The sequence below is a fragment of the Lycium barbarum genome, chromosome 6 (genome assembly GCF_019175385.1).
Source record: "Lycium barbarum isolate Lr01 chromosome 6, ASM1917538v2, whole genome shotgun sequence".
NCBI lineage: Eukaryota > Viridiplantae > Streptophyta > Magnoliopsida > Solanales > Solanaceae > Lycium > Lycium barbarum.
The window spans coordinates 119,728,905-119,738,392 of NC_083342.1; the positions used below are offsets into that span (position 1 = coordinate 119,728,905).

Below are 9,488 nucleotides of genomic sequence, written 5' to 3' on the forward strand. Positions count from 1 at the left end.
TGCTCAATTAGATAGAATCCAATAATATCGCATCCAAACCAAATCAAAAAATTTAGAATGCAGTTCCACGTGAAGGAAAGGTCAGGCACATAGCATTAAATGGAAATTACAGCGATTTTATTGATTAAAATGACATGAATGCCACCCGATGCTACACAGCTGGATTGTTTTCGACAAGCATGAGAGCTCTTATTTCCAGATTCGTGCCCTCGGAATCAACTGTTTTACAGTGCTAAAGGGTAAACTTCAGCACGAAGCACCAAAAGAGTTACAACATTTTGATATCCAGTACTTACGATGACATAAGTACTACTATTGTATAGCAGGAGATAATTGGCTTAAAGAATGGTATGCCCATCATGGTGGTTCCAGCCGTGCAGTGTAACCCGAGGAGTGACACCAGGAGGTACTTCGAAGGAAATTGTTACTGTCATAACTTCACCTGGTACCAGTGAGAAATAGTTGTCAGAGTAATGAACAGGAAGGATACGTGTGTCTTCACCTTTCTTTTGCTCAGTCTTTGAAGCATGAACAGAGAAATGAAGAAAGAAGGCAACTCCTTTTCCCGTTCCATTAACTTCAGAAACCTTCACCTTGTTGTGCTCCCGTGAAAAGTTCCTCCTAATCTTCTCGTACAAACTGATTTCATGTTTCACCCCATCCAAAAGGCTAAAAGATTCTGATGAATCCGATTCATCCCAGCTGCCGTTTCTTCTGATGAAGTTATTTCCATAAAGTGCAGCATTAGAATCTGGCTTCTTTGATGTGTTCTGGATATGCATGCGCATTTCATAGGTCGACCCTTTTATAAAGGTTAGCGAAGTTATCTTGAGGGGAGGTCTTCTCTCCCTGAATGGTTCCAAAAGCTTGTAATCACCACCGTTTAAGTGCAACCAGTAAAAGTTCCTAGAGTATATGCGATTATCGGATGCATCATATAGTTTGAGAAGAAGAAAGTAAACTGGCTTTGGATTCTTCGACTTTGGATACTCCATCCCAAACGTAGATATAGTTTTCTTGGATGGCACAGTAAGCTTTTCAGACGTTTTGTAGTATGGACATTCGCCTTCCAAATCCCAGACTGAGGCTTCTATAGTAACGTTAGAAAGTTCTTCCGACGTAGTGTTCACGACCTGTAGACAGTAAAATAATCATGAAAACAGTAAAATTCCTCCAGATCTCATGCTAGTTCCTGCATTATCCATTTTTTTGGTGCAAAAGTTGCACATTTAAGCCTATGTTAATAGAGAGTGGACACAGAGGAAATAATAACTATTAAATTTATTTCCCCATCTGAAAAGGAAAAAGTTCCCAAAAAAAAAAAAGTCTGATCAATACCACATAGTTCAGGTTCTGAATTTTAGCCTCCAATATTTCTCATTAAAGTTCATGTACATCCACTTACTATTATTTAACCAAAGTATCAGATTTATCCTCTAACAGTACTAGACAAACGATTACCTCTATAGAATATGTTGCCAGATTAAGCTGAACATGAATTGGTTCTGCCGCGGAGCGGCAGCCATAGAATCCTGCTGTTTGGTCGTGGAGATGATCATAAAACTGGCCTCTTAGACCAGTCCAGGGGTTTTGAGTTTTCCATATCAAAAGACCTGTATGTTTGCTCCACATATGGGAAGTGTAGCCTTCTAAAAGAGCTCTGTACTGAACATAGTTAACAAGCTGTGCCTGATATGATTTAACTACAGTATAAGCCAAATGCAGAATCAATGAAAATGAGTTTCCACATCAATGAAACATTTCACTCACCTTCAGACAAAAATCATCCAGATCTTTTGGCGTCCCATATAATAATATCTGGTCATGAACCTTTCCTGGTTTGGAATATGGAATGTATTTATGGTAATTCCATATGGGATTGGGGACTTCTTCGATATAGCCATTGGATAATTTTTTGAACAAAGGAATCTGCCACCCTTCTGGAGGCATAGTTGCTCTAATAGTAGCTGCAACTGGCATCCCCACATTACCGACCTCTGGATTAAAGCCATACCTGTAGTAATCAGGCTTGAAAAAGTCCTCAGGGTTCTGAATTTCGTAAGGACCATCGGTGAAGTCCCCTTTCCCATCTGCGAACCCATCCCACATTGACCCTTGAATGTAAACTCTAGTACCATCTAGATATTGACTTGGGTCCTTCATCATGGGAGTAATTGCTGAGGTGCCACTATTTTTTGAGTTCATATAATATGGATGGAGCTGTAGATCCTTCTTCAAAGCATCGTTGATGTCAGGTGGTGGAACTTGTTCATTTCCCCCAACCCACAAGGCAAGACTAGGATGGTTCCTCAAAAGTTTAACAGTATCCCTTGCACATAGCAAAAAAAGATCATGGTCAAGTGGGCCATCTGGGTTTGACACAGGTTCACCTCGTCCATCACAGTCTCCAGTAATCCAGAACTCTTGCCAAACCTGCAAAATAATGAGATATTCACATTATCATCCTCTTCTGTTCCTACTCTATAAGGGGCTACTTTATAAATGCACTTCATCTCCAGGTAACTATACTTGTAACGTTTAATAGGTATTTGAAGCAAATGCCAATTTTGTGCATCTATCCATGGACTCTTGCAAGGAATTCCACACACTGAATAAAAGTAGCAACTTCCTATATTAAAAGCAAATGATCAGCTCAAGATTCTGCGGAAACCAATTGTATATATGCTCTGAACATGAAGACCAATGAATGCTTCTGCTCCAACTAAATATGTAGCTTCTCTAAATAACATAGCCAGAACCACAAACACAGAGAGAGTGGGGTAAAAAGTGATTGTTCTCACCAGTAAACCATACAAGTCACAATAATGATAAAACTCAGGTCTCTCAGCCAGTCCCCCACCCCAACAACGCATCATATTGAAGTTCATATCAGCATGGAATCTGATATCTGTCTTGTATCTTTCCTTTGAAAGCCGCAATAATCCATCTGATAGGATCCAATTACCCCCGCGAATGAATATTGGCTGTCCATTTACCTTAAACAACCTGCTAAGAAAACAAAGCCAAAATTTACACCATCACACTAACTAACGAGACAATCTACTGTTGCTCTGGAGAAGATAAAAGGAGAGGAGATTACAAAGTTACAGTTTACCTTCCACCTGTAGCACTATCTATATGGCTCTCTATTTTGCGAAAGCCAAAATGGTGACTCCATGAATCCGACTCTCCATAACCTTCAACATCAACAGTTATTTCAACATTGTACAGATGTTGCTTTCCCATGCCATTAGGCCACCATAAATCGGGTTTGTAGAAATAAAGCTGCAATGGAAAGATTTAATCCACTTAGACTATAAGCTTTTCATTTTCTTCTCTTTTAAACACAATCAAGCTGAGATAAATTGACGAGCAGTACAACAGAGAAAGCAAAGACTTGACAGACTTTACAAAAGTTCAATAACGGAGACAGAACAGAGACACCCAGAAAACAGAAACGTCTAAAAACCAATAACAAAAAATAAAGGATTTCATATATAGTGGAGTACTCGATTTAGAGCATGTGCTAATTCACCACATGAACTGGATCAAACATTCCAACAGGATTTATATCTTTTTTTTTTTAATCAGGCACTTTATTGTCCTAATTGATTACGCCATTGTTCACCAACTTGAAAGAAGGAATAAAAAGACAATGTTCTCAGAATAACAATGTGAGAAAAACTTGCAAAGTTGGACAATCCCCGATCAGACCGATGTCCTCATCGAACATTAGACAATGTAATTGGTAAACTACGATAAAACGTAACAAGTTCTCGGATTACCACCTCAAGCACTCAGGCAAAGTCTCTCAGTATTGTATAGCTCTCTGCTCTATTCAAATGGCAGAATTATAGGAGGTAACACCGAAACTCAGCAAAAGAAACCTTCATAACCACTCCCACCTGGGTTATTATTCAAATCACCAAGGCAAACCTCCGTAGCTTAAATCCAGAGGATGCGCAACCTTCACTTGGAATTTTTACAAATATGCCAACATAAACAGGTATGTTGCATTCTTTTACTCTAAGATCCTAACTAAGGAATGCAGTGACCATGCCCTACTCATGGTTTTCCCAACCATAGACACAATTGGGCCACTGACTTTGCATACAAGCTTGAGATACTACAGGATGTTTCTTAGGGCTGTACAAAAGCCACATATGTGGCATTAGAATTTAGATCTCCACAAGTATTTTAGACAAATTTTATGAAAATGAAGAAGAAATACATATATCAATATTCCTATTAGTACCAAAGGAAAAAAGAAAGTAACAAAACAAAAGAGAGAAAGAAGAAACTAACCTGAGGAAATGTATAATGAATGCTTTCGCCCGGAGAAATAGACACATGCTGTGTCTCAAGATGTTCAATTAAGAAAGTGTTGTCTTCAAGTTCAGTTGACGCTTGGATGTTCAGCGAACATTCAGCTACCCAGGCACTTTTGTTGACCAACTCTACCGTAGAGTGCAAATACACTCTCTTGTAGCCGTCAAAAAATGACGAGGCCAAGTGCGGATCTACTATTTTCACTGGCTGCACCAGAATTGGTATTTAATCTGAATCAGGAATTATATATTAACCACAACAGAAAAAACTTAGAACATAAAATCTCAGGGCTAAGGACTTGATGGCTTTTGTTGATGAATTGTGAAAGCAGCACCGTAACATCACACAGCAAAATAAAAAAAGTACATAAAATATAAAGGAAAGGAAAAGTTGAGCACTAATGTCCAAAATTGTAAAAACAGATAGTTGCCAACAGTTTTCTGGTTAAAAATACACAGGTCTAGAAAATGAAGTTCACATCAGAAACTACAAGAATTTCCATGGATTGTTCAAAGAAACAGACTAAACATTCATGCGCCAGAACTAGAATATGATTGAAATCTTACCCCTGTAACAGTAATGGATACCTCATCCCAGATGCCAGTGTTCCTATCCCTGTAATAATGTGAATATCACACAGCATTAACATTTAAGGTGAGACAATCATGCTTTATATTTTGTTTTAGAAAAAATGCACTTGGCCATACGGTTTTGTGAATTTATTCAAACGAATCCAATAAAATGGGAGGAACAATATATTTGCACTCTCCAAGTAACAGTCTTTTATGACCATGCAAAATATTAAAATATGAGTTGTGGCCTCGATGTTGACTGAAATAAATTTATATGACAAACTTATTGCTTACTATTTAAAACAAAATTTCTCCTCCTTAACTTCTTTGGAGGTTTATAAAACGTTATTTTTTGGCAGGGCCTGGAGACTACGACTTATATGCAAGTTATTTATATGACTCTTTCATTTGAACGTTGCCAGATGAAAGGCCCATCACCCCTATACCTACAGCCATAAATTTTGTTGATATACATCAAGTTCACAGCACAATTAAATATGGAAGCAATAAACTTCTAGATCGATGACATTATATATCTAACGTCTTGTATAGGTTTCTCTACTATTTCTTATAATGCTGGTATACAAAAGCGAAGATTATATATATATATATATATATCAATCTACTGCGCCTCAATAAATTTTATACGCATTTGCTTCAAGTCCACTTCAAGGATGCAGACCTCAACCTACCGCATACCTTCACCTTTACCTGAGCTCGGGACAAGCTACATTTGAAGCTCACATATCCAGAGTTGAGGTTCTATATGTTTTTATGCAGGCTAGAATCTCATAAACACAATGTTTTCACCAAGTGAGAGTTTTATGTTTATTTTTTTTTTCAAGGAGACAGTTTTATATATTTTCACATGGGAATTATAAATATCAAAAGAGAAGTGTTACATTCAAGATATCGATGCAAAAACTAGCTGAGAAACAGTAAATATGTCGTCACCTTATTGGAATCATCCAATCCCAACCTTCAACATATTGTGCCGCAACATCTTTCCCAATCTAAGACACAGGGAAGAGAAAATTAGGGTCCATGCCACACATCATAGAGAAGCATATATTTGCACTACTGATCTTTTGCAAATGAGACAATGGATGGACAGGAAAACTTTCTTGTTAGAACGAGTTTACTGTAAATAAAACAACTATTGAAGAAACACAACCAAAATTGCCAACAGACTAGCATAAAGTTGGGAATACAATTTAACTCTAGAATAATTCTACGAACTTTATACTTCTCTCTCCCAAATTACAGAAAGTGAAAAGGGACTAATCCAACACTAGAATATACCACCAGGATAAACTTGCTTGTGTTGCTAATTTCGAACTAATTCAAGGTAATCAAAGCAAAAAATCAGTTTCACAGCGCTGCATCTGAACTCAGTCCATCTCATTGACTAAGAAATTACCACACCCCCAGAAAAGGTTATCCGACACATGTGGAAAGTTGGGATACTTTACAAGTTTCCAGTTAATTTTACTCAATATACAACTTAAGCGTAAACTTTGAATAAGAAGAAAAAAGGGAAAAGGTTTTTAGCCTTGTAAATGGACATTATACAAATTCGAGAAACACACTCATCATAGCAACACAAGACTACCCTACTCAAACGATTAGATCATCTAGGTTGTACATTGAAAATAGTACTGGGAAACATCATTTGGCTCATTAGTTCTTTTGTTTTCTGTAAGTTTCTACAGCTTTTCCCAGTTAACTAGTATTGCCGAGTCTGGAGATTAGCCTACAAGGTTGGGATTTTGCACTTCAATACTACTGTTTACAGTTCCTGCTAAGAGAGAGACCACCAAACACCAATCATCTTGTCCAATATGTAATCTAGGGAGATGTTATGATCTTGGCTTGTGGGTGCAAACTATGTTCTGAAATGAAGTGAAAACAACGTATATAAAAAATTAAAAAAATAATATCAGTAAATCAGGGAGTGCTTTGATATAAATTTGAAGTACTAAAAGTTAATCATAATGTCATAGTGTTAGTTGGAGCAAGTAATGTGAAGGTAAAAGTTAAGATAATTCTAAGAAAATGACTTCTGCCCATTAGTGAGGGAAGTCATTTTTCCCTTTTGGAGGAAAATTTTTTCCTAACCAAACACCAGAAAATGACATCAAGCACGTATTTTTTGTATGATTGTACTAATGTCTCCTTTGATAGAATAATCATAATATGCCTCCAGAAGACAATAATAAAAACTTCCAAAATGATAAGTTTAATTTGAAGAATACCTCGTGATCACCACCTTGACCACCCTTCGGAGGAATACGACCTGGATGATCAGGAGGGTAAACAAGCACAGCCAGCAGATTCTGACCATCCGGATGCAGAATGTCAGTGATATCAATAGAATGCCTCCTAAACATTCCCTTTGGAAGCACCTCCTTGTGCCCGTTCAGATAGACTTCAGCAGAATAGTTAATAGCCCGAAAATTAAGATCCACGTGTTGATTATTTGACTGAAACAAATTTAATCAATCACTTATCTGGAGCAACAAACATAGGGAATAGTTGCAATACCACAGAGGAAATGAAGAGATTGTAAAATTCACTCAGTAGACTAAATAAATATGCTCGAGCTATTCAACATGGAGAATATTATAAGAAGCACAAACCTTTCAGAGCAATTGAGGTACTGAATACAAATGAAACAGATTAGATACTTTGTATACATACCAGCTTACATTCAAAGGTGGTGAAAAACCAGAAAGTGTAGTGTTCCCTCCCTGAATCAGCAATGTCAATAATTGTTTCATTTACAAGCCCATAGAAAGGATCAGGTACAAGCTTGTTCTTTACCAGAGTTCCCAAAACACTGCAAGTTGAATAACAAAGTGATGCTTTCTTTTTGTTGTTGTTGGATCAATGAGTTACAAAGTGAAAATACAACAATAGAAAACACCATGTACACAATGCTTGAATTTTAAACTTCATATCAAGCCATTTAAGAAAATGATATAATCTCATCTCTTTCAAGTATCCATCTTTCATCACTTCAAATCCCCCAATGCGAGCTACAAGATCGGGTTATGAAGTTTAAACTACAATTCCAAAATTCTTTTTTAGTAGAGAATACCAGGACTCGTTAGTGACCAAGCAAGAATCAAGTCATTTCATTACAAAAGATTTTATCTTTTATAAACTATAAAGGCAGACTAGAGTGAAATAATCAAATCAATTTTTCAAAACCATAAAACTCATCCTAACAATTATCATCAAAATAAGATAACAAAACAACACCACTTATCATCATGATGATAATTACAATTTAAAATATTCTCCCAGCTTGTTGTACACTCCTTAATTAAACTTCTCGCTACCAAATTCCCTCTTGCTTACAGCTACAAGTATCAATATGGAGGAATTCCCAAAAAGAAACATTTTTTAACACTTTCCCCATGAATTCAAGCTTTCCCATTTCAAAATCTAACTTCACTACATTCCACTCATTGACTAAAACTTCAAAAAAAAAAAAAAAGGCAATTGTGTAAATAAAAAAGGAGAATAAAGGAATCATTACGTTCCAGGAACAAGTGCTTCCATCCAAGGAGAGCTAGGTTGAGTTGGAGGTTGAGTTGTAGTCAACTCTACTCCATTCACTGCAACTTCAGTGGATCGAGCAGCTAACCACCCTGTATCCAACACTCTCTTCCCTATTTCCACCATTGAAGAACAACCTTAATCTTTGGAGAAAATAATGATTGAATTGAAGATGATCATCAGTTCATGTGAGTTTGTGGAAGAGGTTGATGTTGTCGTGTTGTTTGGATAATAAAGTGACGAGATTTTCAAAGAAACTGGGTCCCACCATTCTTGTTTCTCATGGGGCCCTTTCTAAGCTTGTCTATTTCTTCTTTTTCTTTTTTTGGATGAATAAATGTGAGTTTGTTAGAGAAATGTTAAAAAGCTTTGCAATCTTTGGGATGATGGTAAAGAGAATAAGGACACGTCACCTCTCGTGTTTCCCTTCTAACTTTTTCCTTTTCTTTTTTTTTTATTGACAAAGGTGTAAATATTCCCCCCTTAGAAAAATATGTCTATTAAAAAAAATGAATAGACTCTTTTTTAAAGTCACGTGACATTTTTTTAATTAAAAAAACCTCCTCAGCAAAAATGATATATTTGCACCATTTTATAACAGTAGAGATATATATACACCACTTTTGTAATGAGGGTATATCTGCTCTAAATCGCAAATTTCAGGATATATTTGCACCTTTGCCTTTTTTTTTTTTTTTTTTTGTTTCGAATTCTTTTACACGGGACGGAATCACGTGTTTGTTTAGTTCGATAACTTATGGGATTGGAAAGAGATTAATAAATTGGTATTCTGATGAACTAAATTTTAATTAGAAGTATTAGTGGGGATTTTCTTTCTATCCTTGATTGGCTGCATATGAATTTCTTTTAATTATAAAATTAGAGCACCCATGGTTGGATATGAATTGGAAAGAGGGGACTGAAATGGTTCCTATAATGCATGTAATGTTATAGGACGCTTTTACTATTTTTGGAAAATTAAATAATTCTTCCCTTAATCGTTAGTTATCCTTTATTCTAAAT

At 36.4% G+C, this 9,488-nt stretch overlaps 1 protein-coding gene across 2 annotated transcripts; it reads right to left on the minus strand.

Moving 5' to 3' along the window:
• Positions 1-95: 95 nt before the first annotated feature.
• On the minus strand, positions 96-8,781 carry LOC132645908 (mannosylglycoprotein endo-beta-mannosidase). 2 transcript variants are annotated; one of them, XM_060363163.1, is made up of 11 exons: positions 8,446-8,781; positions 7,602-7,740; positions 7,157-7,384; positions 5,856-5,914; positions 4,896-4,944; positions 4,306-4,536; positions 3,116-3,285; positions 2,802-3,009; positions 1,771-2,433; positions 1,462-1,689; positions 96-1,133 (listed from the first exon to the last, which is right to left on the minus strand). In XM_060363163.1, the coding sequence occupies exons 1-11, from the start codon at positions 8,589-8,591 to the stop codon at positions 339-341; spliced, it is 2,916 nt and encodes a 971-aa protein (XP_060219146.1). In that variant the 5' UTR covers positions 8,592-8,781; the 3' UTR covers positions 96-338. The 2 variants fall into 2 exon arrangements, with proteins under 2 accessions (XP_060219146.1, XP_060219147.1); XM_060363164.1 differs by having other exon boundaries at positions 2,802-3,006; positions 8,446-8,779.
• Between the last annotated feature and the right edge of the window lie 707 nt (positions 8,782-9,488).